The 15,583-nt window shown below is 46.4% G+C and overlaps 1 protein-coding gene across 2 annotated transcripts in view; it reads right to left on the bottom strand.

Annotated features, from left to right (window-relative positions):
* Positions 1–15,583, bottom strand: part of MTR (5-methyltetrahydrofolate-homocysteine methyltransferase) — a 153,878-nt gene that overhangs the window by 43,194 nt on the left and 95,101 nt on the right. For both annotated transcript variants that reach the window (XM_088477398.1, XM_088477397.1), the window contains exons 22-23: positions 5,229–5,329; positions 4,472–4,539 (exon numbers count right to left, since the gene is read on the bottom strand). In XM_088477398.1, the coding sequence (XP_088333524.1) occupies positions 4,472–4,539; positions 5,229–5,329 (169 nt within the window). The remainder of the gene's footprint in view (positions 1–4,471; positions 4,540–5,228; positions 5,330–15,583) is intronic.

Below are 15,583 nucleotides of genomic sequence, written 5' to 3' on the forward strand. Positions count from 1 at the left end.
AAGAAGGGCGCCTAGCACTCCAGGCTTGCTTCTTTGGCTTTGAGGCGGTCTTGGGTGCGGACTGCCTCGGGAAGGACTGACCCTTTGCCTTGCCCTGAACCCGAAAGGAACGAAAGGCCGAGCTCCGGACCTTAGCAGGTGTAGTAGCTGAAGGGAGGAAGGCTGACTTGGATTTCGCCAGGGTATCTACTATTTTGTCCAGGTCCGGACCAAATCGTAATTCTCCATTAAAAGGTAAGGCCTCCAAGCCTTTCTTTGAAGCCGCGTCTGCTCTCCAAGACCACAACCACAAGGATCTACGAGCAGACACTGCTGCCGCCGAAACCCTAGAGGTCAACAGGCTAGCATCCAAAGATGCTTCTCCAATGTAGGAGGCGGCATCTCTCATCTGTCCTAACAACGCCCTCTGGACGTCCGGAGCTTCATCCGTAAACGCGTCCTCCATGGCGTTGGCCCACCCCTCAATGGCCTTGGCCACCCAGGAGATGGCCATGGACGGCCGGGCTACCGCCCGAGAGAGAATAAATAGACTTTAAACAAGTCTCCACCTTCCTGTCCGTAGGATCCTTCAGCGAGGATATAGACGGCAATGGCAAAGTAGCACTCCTGATGAGGCGTGTTACATGGGAATCGACTGCAGGCGGAGTTTCCCATTTCTTACAATGCGCCTCCGGGAATGGATAATTGGACGCCAAGCGTTTCTGTGGCAGGAAACGCTTACTGGGTGTCTGCCAGGCCACCGCCATGTGATCAGTCAACTGATCAGACAAGGGGAACGCTGCAGAAGTAACCTTAGCTCTTTTAAAACTAGGATACCTCGACTTGGGAGCGGGTGCCTCATCCTCAATCAGAAGAATGGCCCGCACCGCCTTAACCAGAGCCCGCACATTGATGGAAGACTTAGTGTCTACCTCCTGGACTGAGGCATCTGAGGCTGAGCCATCCTGCACCTCACCATCATCCGAGGACCCCTCAGAATCCGGAATATGCGCAGCCTGCGCCATGACTGAGCGTTTAGACGCCCTGGAGGGCACGTCACTGCGCAACATCGACTGAAAAGCCGAAGATGTTGCCGCCAAATCTTGGACAGTATGGGAAAGCGCATCCACCCAGGGTGGAGGAGTCGCCACAGGAGCCTGAAACGGCACCACAGCCTGCTGTGCCACAGGGGTGGACTGAATATACATTGGCAACCCCGCATAGGGACCAACAGGCTGAGACCCCGGGGGAGTCTGCAATAATTGTGGGACACCCGGGGAATGGGGGATGGCAGGCTGGGGCAACGCCCTAGTAGGGGCGGCAGTCGGGACCGACAGACGGTCCGCGATGGACACTAGCACCTGGGAAAACATCGCCCATGGTGGCTCCTGCGACATGGGAGATTTAGACATACCAGGGAGCGCCTGGCACCGTCCGCACAGGCCGTCCTGTGACAAATCCTCCCTATCCACTCCTGCAGAACAGCGCCTGCAGGAGAACAATACCGGAGCCCCGGAGTGCTCAATCTCCTCCTCAGACATGACTTAGGAAGAAAACGTGCGCACTCACCCGTGTGCTGGACAACAGCCCACAATATGGCACCGTGTAGCACACAACTGTATGTGACGGACCTCACAAATACGTGATCTATATAGGTGAGGTCAGTAGAAACACCCTTCCCCCGCACACATGTAGGGCTTGTAGGAGAAGGAAAGGGATAGGTATAGGCTGACAGTAAGTAGAAAAAAGACACAGACAGGCAGCACTAGCAAAAGTCACATAACATGCAGGAAGATATACTCACTGCACCTTTCCACTACAATCAACCGCCCAGATTCAGTGTCTGGGAGGGCTATAGCGCTGTGTACACTGTCCTTGTCAGGGGAGAGGTACACAGGGGGACCGGTCCGCCTGCTCCCTGAGAGTATCTGCGCTGCCACAGAGAAAATGGCCGCTGGAGACCTCAGGGGAGGAGTGGCCGAGTAATCTGCAGCTCAGCGACGCCAGACTACGAGCTGAAAGGCGCGCTGAGCTGAGGGGAGGAGCCGCTAGACAGGGAAGGCTTCCTCCCCTGGCTAGCATATTAACCCCCGGGTTGCCGGCATCCCGCTTGCCGCGATATTAACCCTGGTGGTCTAGTGGTCTGGCGGGGTATGCCTCCGCTGAAGGGGGGGCCAGCCGCCACCGCTAGCGCCCCCGGTCTGTCCCCTAGACCGGGGGCATGGGACTGCATTTAGAAGGAACCCGCGCACCGCCGCTAATCAGCGGTGCGCGGCTTACCTGATCTCCCCGGCGTCTTCCGGTAGCAGTCCCGGGGGAAGCCAGAGTCCGGCTAGTACAGACTCTGGCTTCCCCCGCCGCGATCCCCAGTTCAGTACTGGCGTCGCGGCGCCGGCAGGGAGGAGCGGCAGCGTGGGTGTCTGTACAGACAGCCCATCGCTGCCGCTCTGGAGAAAAAAACTATAGTAAAAAAAATAAATTAATTTAACTAAGTTAAATAAAAAATTAAAAGCTTTAGGGGGCTGCTCCTGCAGCCCACCCCGCAGGGTGACCCGACTCCGGCCGGGCACCATCTAAAACTGAGGTGCCTGTGGCTCGGGAGCGGGGTATAGGGGAGGTTGGACCCAAGTGCATCCTGGGAGCAGCTGAAAGCTTTAACTCCGTGGTGCCCGAGGATCCAGGATTCAGCTATACCCCCAAGGTCACCCTGTGGACCCCTATGGACCCTGAAGTAGAAATGCCATGTAGGACAGACACCTGTGTGTCAGAAGGCAACGCAGTGGAAGTGGAGTCTGATCCACAGCACTACTCCTCAATGTACAGGAGGAGTCACTAGAGTGCTCATCAATACATAGTTGTGATCTTCACGGCACAGAATGCAGGAGAGAGAAGAAGAGAGAGCAAGATGGTGTGAAAGATAAAAATAGAGATGCTGTGGACAGGGAGATGGGTGATCACACATAACAACTGAATTATAAGGGGTAGATGTACTAAGCCTTGGAGAGAGATAAAGTACCAAGCAATTATCTTCTGTCATTTTACAAACTCAGCCTATAAAATGACAGTTAGGAGCTGATTGGTTGGTACTTTCTCTCCATGGCTTAGTACATCTACCCCTATTAGTATATAGAAGTTTTAAAACCTCTGCACTAGAGTGTCGGCTGGCATGAATCCTCAGACTACAGAAAATTAAATGTATTAAGTAAAAGTTGACAAATTGAGTTGCTACACGTGTCCACATACATCTATTCTCCGTGCACTACAAGTCGCGCTACACAAAATGAGGAAGCTCCGTGTGACTTGGTATCGCTGAATGTCATTTTGTGCAACTTTTTTTTACCTTAAAATACCTCTTATTTGACACGGCGATGCGAATAGGCAGCACAAGCAGCTTCTGCCGATTAAAATGATATGCATATGTTCTCTATGTGTGACTGCGAATGTATCTGCATGCGAAACGCTACGTTACAGTGTTACAGCCACTGACACTGTAACGTAGCATTTCGCATGCAGATGCACCTGCTGCTGCACACAGAACATAGGCATGCCATATATCCTTTTAATCAGCAAATTATCGATTTGCAAATAATACGCATTTAAAAGTAAAAAGCTGCATGAAAAGACGCTCATCGCTACCGAATCACGCCACGGCATGGTGCAACTAGGGCTTTTTAATGCACAAGAAGGCTAGATGTATGAGGACACATCTGTAGCTTACACTGTGTCTGCCTTTGAATGTGCACATCCTTTCTCCATTACTAAATGTATATCATTCTGAGGACAAGTGCAGAAATATTCTCTGCATGTGGATAACAAATCTTAAACGACCAAGTTTTTAGTCACCAGAACTTGCATTACTTGTATTACGTGCTTACAATGTACATAATTTCACTTATTACTACATACTGATAAACGTTATGCTCGCTCTGCAGTTGTTTGGCTTTTGATCAATCTACAAGTTAGGCACTATCAAATAATTTTGAGCCAAAGTAAATGGCAGAAATAAAGATAGAAGCAGCTTTGCATATAAATCACAGCATTGATGTCATGGTTTCAAAAATATGAATTTAATTACCACAGAAATCCATGAAAAATGCATTTTAAAAATCAAATATATTTCTCAATAAAGTTAAAACAAATCCAATAAATCCTTTTAAAATTTACAGTATTTCTTTAAAAAAAGTGTCCCCTTTAACTTGCACACACATATATGGAGATTCAATAAAGTCTGAGGTTGCACTATCCTGTATGATGTGACCCGTGATGTCACGCTAGGAGAAGTGTGGAGAGCAGCTCGGCTCTACATCCTGTAGGGGGCAGGACTGGAGTGTCCTTTGGAAGCTCTGAGCAGCACAAGATGTATTACTGGCCCCAGGGTGCTGTTCCAGGCACTTTGCTAGCCAGATGCAGGTTGCCGTGGGGCACAGCGCTGTATGAAATCTACAAAAGCCTAATTCAATAAGCTTGTCCTCAATAGAAAATGAATGCTTACCAGCTTTGTTTTCAATTGCAGATCGGAGGATCTTATCACACGGAGTCATAACACCGAGGTCTATCACCCTGGAATCCAAGCACAAAAACAGACACTATTTATAGTACACACCAAAGAAATATATTAAAATAACATTTTGTGTAATGTGCATTTGCTTCCATAATAAAGTGCACTCGTCTCCTGCATACAACAGATCTGACCATTCTGTGCTGGGATCCAAATTCAAGTAAGCAACAACATTTTTCATGTTGACATTATGGTGTATAGATAATGAGTATCAATATTATAAATGTCAATAAAACAGACTGAATGGTAGAGGAATCAGAACTGCCAATACACACTAGGCACTACGGAGAACGTGAACAAACATGGCGGCCTGGCCACAACCACTCATCAGTGACTAATAATACAGCAGTGATCGCAGATGCAGGGACCATTCCTTTCCCCTACATGGCCCCCGACACAAGCTCAAGTGCGTGTATTTAGCACCTGCCCCACCCTCCTCTCTGCAGGCTGGACCAATCTTCATAAGCGAGACAAACAGATGCCATGTGTAGTCAATAGGTGCACTTTCTTCACTAAATGATTCATTACTGAGACCAGGGACGTGCAGTCAGGGTAGGTAGGGGAGGCAGAGCCTCCCTGTCATGGTCAAAGTTTTGATATAAAAATTGTGCCTCCCCAGCCATTGACCTCACTGCACGTCACTGACTAGGGAAATGGAGCAAACTTGTATGTGCATTTTCAAAATACATACCTGAAATTATTGCAGCCAAGCACCACACCCACAATATTCTTGCCAATGTCATGCACATCACCTTTAACAGTTGCCAGTACAATGGTCCCTTGATATGGATTCTATATAGTATACATGGACAGAAAATAAGTGTTAATTTGCATTATATGAGTCAAATGAATAATGAGGCAGAGGAATGTGTTTTAAGGGATAACATTATGGGCGGAGTTCAATTGTATTCGCGGCCCGCATCTCCCGTCTAAAGTGACAGGAGATCGCGGGCCGCTATACAATTGTCCAAGATGTTCGCGCTGATCGCGCCCATAGAGGTCAGGTTTAGCCGCATAAAGCAGCTAAACCCGACCAAAGTGCTGGGTGCGATCGTGAAAAGTGATGTTTGGGCGCCCAAACATGTCACTTTTCGCACATTTCAGCTCTCATCCCCCAGGGGCTGCGAGCTGAAATGTAGCGCTGGCAGCTGATCGTGCCCGACAGGAGCAAGAATTGAATAGCTCCGTCGGGCGCGATAATGGCTAAAAAGAATTGAATTCCGCCCTATGGGTTAAAGTTTTAAGAAGAAGAGCACTAACAAAAAGGAATGAGTGATTAAAATACTTTTTAAATGAATAGGAAGAAAATATTACGCACAGAACTGCAGTGATAAGTTACATTTTTCTGTAAAAAAAAAAAAAAAAATAGGTACCGGTACTCACCTAAAGTTACTAACTGATACAAAATGTATAGTAGATCCCACACTCAGGACAAGTTTCCAAATGCCTATTTTATTAATTTCTGAAATTATCTACCTGATTGTGTACTGTTTCCAGAACTAGAAATTATACAACAAGCAAAAAATAAAAATAGATGCAATGCTTAGTACATCCTATACCCCACAAGTCAGTTTATACTAACTAAGGCAAAGGTAGCCAAGCACACTTCAACTACTGGTATCGCCAGGGAGGGTGTCCAGTGTCCTCCATAGTATTGGGAAAAGGATTTAAGTGTTAAGTATAAAATCCTGTTTTCTTTCATCCATGGGGGACACTGGAGACATTGGGGATGTCCCAGAGCTGTCCCTAAGAAAAAAGGGCACTCCTGTGTGGAAGACAACACGATATGCTTAAAACTAGCATCACTAGACGGGAAGATGTTGAATCCACAAAATGTATTGAAAGTGTGTGCTGAGGACCATCAAGGTGCTCCAGTGAGCCTCCCAGGAGGTCTCCACCGATCGGATTGAATGACCTCTCACTAAGTCAGGAACAGGCTTCCCTGTGCCTGAGTATCTAGTAGGGCTCCTAGGTGGACCATCTGTTGTGTAGCAACAAGGGAAGATTTTCACAAATTCAGATTTACCCGCGAGACTCCAACATGCAGATCGCTATATTGAGGTGAGTCTCTAAGATGGACAGAGTCAGTGCTGTAATTAAAAGATTGTTCAGGTAGGAGATGACCCTGGCACCCTGCTGGAGGGGGCGCAGTCATAAAAGACGTCACCTTGGTAAATACCCATGGTGCGGTGGAGAGACCAAAGGGTAAAGCTTGGAATTGGAAGTGGTCTGAGAAAACCACAAACCAGAGAAGAGCCTGATGTCCTCTCCAGATTGGAACTTCAAGATAAGCATTCTTCCTATTCAAAGACGCCATGAAATTTCTGGCTTCCAAAGATTGGAGGATGAATCTGAGGGATTTCACTTCGAGCCTGGGAACCTTGAGGTAGACGTTGAGTGATTTGAGATTCAAAATGGAGCTGAAGGAGCCATCTTGTTTTGATACAAAGAACAAATCTGAGTAGAAACCTTAATCGTTGATGAGGCACAGGAACGATAACTTCTGAGACTAGCAGGGGCCCCTGCTTTGGTAGAATCTGCTTTGGTAGAATCTGAGGGAAGGCTGATCAATAAAAGCCGATGTGGCAGAGGACCCAGGACATCCACAATAAACCCCCTGGTAACAATGTTTCGAAACCCGTCTGCTATGGTTCAGCGACCTGTGGAGAGAATCCACTGGTTGCTGAACCTTAGCAGATGGGTTCCCCAAAGTTAAATTTCCCAAGAGGGATCACGTAGAGAAGGAAATCAGTCATGCTACTAGTTTTTCAGCCGGTTTGGGGACAGGATGGCGTCAAGTCCAGGAGTGACTGTCTCTAGATGGAGTACCCCAAAAGAAGACTGTATGACTCCAATAGGGAGGTTGGAAAATGTGTCTCCCCTGCCGTCTAAAAGACCAAAATGATGGTGGTTTAGGTTTTGGTGCAGAAGATGGAAGAAAAGAAGTAATGGAGGTTGCAGCCGTCGCAATAATCTTCTCTAGCTCTGGACCAAAAATAACTTTCCCATTAAAGTGAAGGGACTATAAGGTCTTTTTACATTCTGCGTCAGCCTGCCACGTGCACAGCTAAAAGGTCTCATCTGGCCACTATAAAATGGACAAAGTACCTGGCGCTTAATGAGTGGATACCACAGCCTATAATTCACAGCTGATAGGGTTAGTCAATCCCAAAAGTCAAAAAAAAAATAAAATAGAAGAAGCAGCTGGAAAAATCAGGTTGTGTAAACAATGTAACAGGTTCGTTAGTTTTGTATAATATTTATTGTCAAAAATGTATCAAAACATATATTATGCCTCTATTAGTACATGTTTTAAAATAAACATTAAAAACACAAATTGTTGCAGAGTATACAGTCTTGCGACTCACTTGGAGTCTGTGTGGTTTCTGATGTATTTAAAAACAAGTTCAAAAGGTATATATATACTTGCCAGCCAATCGGAAAATTGAAGTAGTATACTTCTATGAAAAACGATTTGAATAGCACTGACAGCCAAAATCCTTAGGAGCAAAATGAGTAATTCCGATGTCACTGAAGGCTCAAACCTAATTGAAGGGAGCCTGGATCTCCGTGAATCTCCTGAACCAGCAGAATTTGTCCTGATTGGGGACACTAAAATCCTCGTCCGGCAGCCGCCCCCGTTGTTAACGGGGGGATACGTGTATGTGCCGTAATTAGTAGATGTCATCTGTTGGAGCAGCGGGGTTCACGGTGTCACTAGTAGGGCTCAACCTTATTGCGGGAGCCGGGATCTCCGTGTGGTTTCCGCGGGAATGACGGGTTTCTGTGAGGTTAAAGGGGAATTCACCCAGCAGAGATCCCGAAGTGGAGGAGTGATAAAACGCTGGTAGGAATGTCCAAATGCAGGAGAAAAAATCACGTGGGCTAGTCAGCAGATGGTGTAACCGGCTTTTCAGTGAAGCGGCAGGTGGAAATAAACCTGTAGGTTTAATCAAGGGATAATACCCTGAAATCACCTACGCGTTTCAACGCTATTCTGGCATCCTTGACAAAGACGCCAGAATAGTGTTGAAACGCGTAGGTGATTCCCCTGCCAAGATTTCCTGATTGCTGCAGAGATCTACTAAAGGACACATTGCCATTCACAGCCACTTTTAAGCATGGATACTTTCAGGGTATTATCCCTTGATTAAACCTACAGGTTTATTTCCACCTGCCGCTTCACTGAAAAGCCGGTTACACCATCTGCTGACTAGCCCACGTGATTTTTTCTCCTGCATTTGGACATTCCTACCAGCGTTTTATCACTCCTCCACTTCGGGATCTCTGCTGGGTGAATTCCCCTTTAACCTCACAGAGACCCGTCATTCCTGCGGAAACCACACGGAGATCCAGGCTCCCGCAATAAGGTTGAGCCCTACTAGTGACACCGTGAACCCCGCTGCTCCAACAGAGGACATCTACTAATTACGGCACATACACGTATCCCCCCGTTACCAACGGGGGCGGCTGCCGGACTAGGATTTTAGTGTCCTCATTCAGGACAAATTCTGCTGGTTCAGGAGATTCACGGAGATCCAGGCTCCCTTCAATTAGGTTTGCGCCTTCAGTGACATCGGAATTACTCAATTTGCTCCTAAGGATTTTGGCTGTCAGTGCTATTCAAATCCTTTTTCATAGAAGTATACTTCTTCAATTTTCCGATTGGCTGGCAAGTATATATATACCTTTTGAACTTGTTTTTAAATACATCAGAAACCACACAGACTCCAAGGGAGTCGCAAGACTGTATACTCTGCAACAATTTGTGTTTTTAATGTTTATTTTAAAACATGTACTAATAGAGGCATAATATATGTTTTGATAAATTTTTGACAATAAATATTATACAAAACTAACGAACCTGTTACATTGTTTACACAACCTGATTTTTCCAGCTGCTTCTTCTATCATCTGGCCACTATGGCTGATGCCAAGACCCTAACGGACAAAACGCTTTAATAAATAGCCTCCTCTACCATATACCTGGCTGCTTCTCTGATGTTCTCTACAAACTCTGAACAGGGTGTACCGTTACGAAGACCATCCTCTAAGAATTCCCCTCAATGCTTTGTTGATCCAGACTGAAGGAAGGGCAAGTCTCAGAGCCAAAAATAGACCTTAGAAAACCTTCAAGTTTTCTATCAGTTACATCCTTGAGCGAGACCATATTCAGAAAGAAATTGTCGTAGCCTTGGCTAAATACAAAATAGGCACATGTACCGGAGGCAGTGGTTCCCACTTAGTTCTGTCAGTTGGAGGAAAAGGCTACTTGATAATACGCCTGAAAGACTGGAATCTGCAAAAGGGTTGACTCCAGGATCCCACTAAAAAATCCTCCAGCTGGGCAGAGGAAGGAAAGGTAACTCCTAATTCTTAGGCTTGAACAGGGAGGCTGTTGTGGAATGTTCTCACTGTCTTTAATTGTGCAAAGTGCAGATTTAACTACCACAATTAAAGCTTCTGCATTTATGGTGCTGTCCTGATCCTCCTCCTGTACTAAGGACACCTCTCGCACCAAATCCTGTACAAAATCTTCCTCCCCAATATAGGAGACATCAGAATCAGAGTTCTAATCCTGCTGTTTAGGCACAGGTAACAGACACTCCTGTGTATGAGGAACTACAACTGGGTCCAGCTTCCTCTGCAGAGCCAGATTTAGACCTCATGGGGCCCTAAACAAGATACCGGTTTGGGGCCCCCTTTCTCAAACAATCCATAGCACTATATTTTCATTCCTGATTCATGCCCATTATATTATTTGTTGTTTTTCCTCCTCATATTCAAATTTTTCAAACTTACCTAGTTTGTACCACACTGTGTAACAAACCTAACATGCGCCCTGCCTCCTCCATTAACTAACCTAACTGAGTCTTTTCTCAAGCTGTACTTTGTCTGTGGGAAAGTCTCAAGCCATGTGAACACATCCTGTCTGGAAGTAGGTCCTGTCGCACCATCACGCAAGGGACAGTGTGTGAAGAAGAGAGGGCCTGCGCATAGGGAGTGTGAGTGAAGAGGGTGGTGTATTGGGGAAAATTAAAAAAAAGGAGAGGTTGTGTATTGGGTACAGTTATTGAAGATGGGGTGGATGTGAATGGCTAAGTTTCTTGACCTGGGCAACACAGGGCATTACATGCTATTTTACTATATTTAGGTATGGTGCTCAAAGAAAGAAAACCACAATGAAAAGACTTTTCAGATAGCATATTCCACACATATGCAGCTAAAATGCATTAATCATGTCACAGAAACAACCATTTAGCTTTGTTTACAGACCACACACTAGCAGAATAGTAAGAGCAGGCTGACACTGAGGGTACATGGCTATTGCAAGTTATTTTTGCAATTTTAACATGGGATTAAAAGTGCAATTTTCTGGCCTGTCTCAGTGAGTAACTGGACACTAGGGGCCTGAATCAGATAAGTACACTAATGCATATGCAGCTGAGATTTTTAAGACTATGGATTTGCTAAGCATCGTAAGTGAAGCAGCTGACCAGACAAGAACAGATGCCCACCGAAGCCATCTCAAAGTCCACAGCAACTACGTACACATATCCAGCATCTACGCAGAAATGAGGAACATCGACTCCCAGAGTGAGCATATGGTCAGGCAATCTAGCCACGGTAGTAGCAATGCTGAAGCCTTGTTTCTCTATGTACATGGTCTCAGCTGAAGGCAGATACACGCCTCAGAAAAAGGCCATGACACGTATTTTTACCCTAATCCCACCCCTAACCCCTGCCCCATATCGCTACATCAACCCTAATACCCTAACACAATGGTTCCCAATCATGGTCCTCAAGGCTTCCTAACAGTCCAGGTTTTAAGGATATCTATGACTGAGAAAAGATGATTAAATCAAAATTACCAAAGTTCTAATTATTCACCTGTGCTCAATCATGGATTTCCTTAAAACCCGGACCATTAAGGTGGCTTGAGGACAGAGTTTGAGAAACATTGCCCTAACCCCTAAACTAACCTTAACCCCTAACCCAAACCGCTACGACAACCTTATACCTTAACCTAGATGTTATGAGAGAAGGAGTCATACAAGCATTTACACCGGCAGACACAACCATTATTAACATAATGGAGGATGATTCATTTACCAATTATTTTTTATGCTATTGTTTGTGTCCAGGTTACTTGAAATTCATCGCCAATACGATGTTTAACAATAGAAAAAAACCACTTGTGCTGTGGACTCCAGCTGAAAATGTGCAGAACAGAAACTGAGGTTTACTATAAATTTACTTTCTGTGTAATGTGTAGCAAATACAAATGTTCCTAGATGAGGACAAGTTTAGTCATGGTGTCTACAAAAGCCTTTGGAACTGCAAATGCACAGGAGAAACTGTGAGGTATAGAGGAGGATTTAAACTCCCCTGGCTGCCAGACTTAATTGCAGGAGACTTTGCTGCTGGAGAAGATGGCAGCTCAGCATCAGGATAGTGTCTCCTTGGCAGGGAGTCTACAGATGAAGCATGCAAAGGGAGGAGGAGGGCAATGCAAAAAGCCCTTCCCCAGGTAAGACCTCCCAGGGTCAACACCATCTCTGAAATGACGTCCCAGCCTGCATCTGCCTGCCTATAACCCTACTGGTCCAATGAGGGTATGGTAAACCGGACTGTCACTGGCCTGTCCCCACCTCTATCAGCCTCCACTACCGAGGGGGACTAAGCCGATGCAGAAGCATTGTTCCGGAAAAAGCATCCCGCTGACAAGCAGGACTCCCTTACCTGTAGCCACACCACTCCGGTTTGTAACTAGCGGCTCTGGCCGGAGGATTTGTTCCTAGTGACCTGCTCTGAACTGGTCCCACTGTGCATCCCCGCCGGAGCCCACACAGTCAAGGCAATTGTCTCCAAGAGGCCTACAAGATAAAGTAGCAAATTCCAACAAGCATCTAGCGGAAACAAGGGCTAGCAGAAACACCACTTTCAACGTAAGTTAAAGCAACTCCACAGTCTCAAGAGATTAAAAGGGGGGCCCCTCTGGAGGGTTTCCAATACCAAACTCAAATCCCATGGAGTGAAAGGATGTATGTAAGGAGGCTGAATGTAAAGCATACTCTGAAGGAAGGTCCGTACTACTGGAATGGTGGCCAAACGTCTCTGAAAAAGTACAGACAGGGAAGAAACCAGACCTATGAGAGAAGAAAGGCGAGGGCCTTGATTCAGCCCATCCTGAAGGAAGAACATAAGACGTGGTAGTCTAAAGATGGCTGCCGAGAGACACTGACATACGCACCATAAAACACAAGTCTCCAGATACGATGATAGAATATGGAAGTGACAGGCTTATGAGATCGAAGCATGGTCCATACGACTTACCCAGAAAAATCGTGAGCCCTCAGGATCTGGGTCTTAAGAATCAGGCCTGCAGAGCCAGATGAGACAAATCTGGGTGTAGACACGGGCCTTGACGCAGTAGGTCTTGCCAAAGTGGAAGGCGGTAAGGAACCTCGGCCAGCATTCCCTGAAGGTGAGTGTACCACAGCTGTCAAGGCCAGTCTGGAGCTTTGAGTTTGATTGGGAAGTCCTCCTGTGGAACACATTGAAGTACCCTGGCTAGCATGGACAGAGATGGAAACATATACCCCAAGTGGAAGGACCAAGGAGCCTGAGGATCCCTAGAGCGTCCCCATACAAGAGGGCTACTTGTTCAACCAGGAGGCCAGGAGATCTATGTTATGCATCCCCCAATGATCCAAAATAGTTTGACAGACCTCCTTGTGTAGTTCCCATTCCCCAGGGTGGACAGTGTGAAGACTGAGGAAGTCCGCCTCCCAGTTGTCCATCCCGGGAATGTGGATGGCAGAGATGGCAGGAACCCAGAGAACCGCCCAAAATAGGATGCGAGACACCTTCATCATGCCTGACCACTCCTTGTTCCACCCTGTCTACTCATGTAAGCCACAGTAGTGGCATTGTCCTGCTGTACCAGAACAGGTTTTCCCGGTAACACATGCTGCATTTGGACCAGGGTGTTCCCAACCACCTTCAACTCCAGAATGTTAATGGAGAAAGTAGTCTCTGTGCTTGACCAAAGACCCTGAATATGTAGGCCCAGAGTGCCAGTGCGCCATCTTATCAGGCTGGCATCTGTTGTGATCAGTACTCAATCCCAAATCAAGAAGGGGAGTCCTCTGGATAGGTTCGAGGTATGGAGCCACCACAGAAGAGACTGGTGCATCTGATGTGACAATCTGAAGAGTTCCCAGTCCAGACAAGATCTGGACAGGCAACGGGGTCCCATCTTGGAATAACTTTGTAGGATCTGACTCTGCAGAAGCCGGGCATGAAATCTAAAAACATTTTAGCGCTACGAAGGAAGCTACCATCTTTCCCAGGACTTGCATACATTGGAGAACAGAAGCCTGAAGCAGCTGCAGAAGAGACCTGAAAGGAATAGTACATGAGAAACCACCAAAGAAATAGTACAGGAGAAATCACATAAAAATATCCTACAGTACAGGAAATCTATGCATCAAAAATCCTGACAAAACTATTGTACATATAATAAACCTGCCTAAGCTTTGAAAGAATAGTGCAGGAATATGTGAAGAGAAAGCTGTAACAGTAGGCAATTTCAATAGTCCTCTGAAACTAATTTGTAAGACATAGTAGACTATAAAGCACAAGACTATGTAGTTAGCCTTAAAGCTTAAATTTAATTAATGTTAGGGTTATAAAGTTGAGGTATCAATAGCCTACAATATCTAGCTATTTGAAACCAAGCCTCAGAAACTGCCCCCCAGACAGCTGCTCTATATTTGCAGCCTTCTGTGTGCCCCTCTGAAGAAATGACGCCTCAGTGTTCCGTTCTCCCAGAGAAGCCCGCCAAGAAGGATGGGGGAGGAGCCAATCGCAATACAGCACTGGGAAAAATAGCCATGCTGCCCAAACCACCTCAGAACTACTGTGAAGGCTCAGTTTTCTGCAGACAGCGCACAAAACTATATATCCTATATTTAAAATGAATTGGTCTGTTTGTCTGTCTAGGATGCATTCAGACACCCCTGCACCGACTGGGATGAAACCAATGCAAGGGGGTCCAGTTGGATCCTGGCCAGGTTTTAGGGGTCCCGGTCAGACCTCCAGTTGGTGTACACTGGGCAGAACTTTGACCCGGGGAAAATGTCCTGAGCCTTCCGCTGGATGGATTTGGACGAAAACTTCACAGGAGTGGTAACATTTGATTCCAGAAGACATACTAGGGGGTTGAGGTTAGACCTCCCGTTGGTGTACGCTGGCCAGAACTTTGACCGGAGGAGCCTGTTCTGGGCCTTCCACTGGATGAATTTATATGAAAACTTCACAAAGGGGTAGCAACTGGTCTGGAATGCCTGGCAGTTGGTCTGGGGTACCTAACTTAATAACCTGAAGAATAAGTCCCGGTCAGATCTCCCATTGGTGTACGCTGGGCAGAACTTTGACCCGGTGAGCTTCTTCTGGGCCTTCCACTGGATGGATTTGGATGAAAATTTCACAGAGGGGTGGCAATTGGTCTAGGATGCCTAACTTATTAACTTCAAGATTTAAACCGGGCAACTCCGGGTACTTAAGCTAGTATGTATATACTGTATAGTGGTGTTCTCACGAGAACGCCCCAGGCGGCGCTGTGTACCAGTGTGTACAAGTTGCAACCCAGTGCTGCCACCTGTAGGCAGTGACCGCCCTACCATGACTCAGAATCTCCTTCCAGCATCCAGTGTCTGAAATTGAGCTAAGTCCCTGGACACTGTAAAAAAATGAAGCTGTGAATCTCTAGGGATTTAGGGGAGAGCTCACAACAGCCTGTCTATTTAAACATTGCTCTGCATGCCACTTTAAGCCCTGTAAAAAGTGACAGGCACCGAAACCAGTGAAATAAAAGAACAAATAAAGAAAAAACTCTAGCTAGCTAAAATGAGCCTTAGTCCAAGGCATTAAAATAAAAAAACTGAGGTCCAGTGGAGGTGGGAGGGGTTAGAGGAGGTGGAGCCATTTTATTTAACCAATTAGGTTCTACTCCTGTGCCAGCCCCTCTAACCCACTCTC

Source organism: Taudactylus pleione, unplaced genomic scaffold, assembly GCF_031769625.1.
Source record: "Taudactylus pleione unplaced genomic scaffold, aTauple2 ptg000201l, whole genome shotgun sequence".
Lineage (NCBI taxonomy): Eukaryota > Metazoa > Chordata > Amphibia > Anura > Myobatrachidae > Taudactylus > Taudactylus pleione.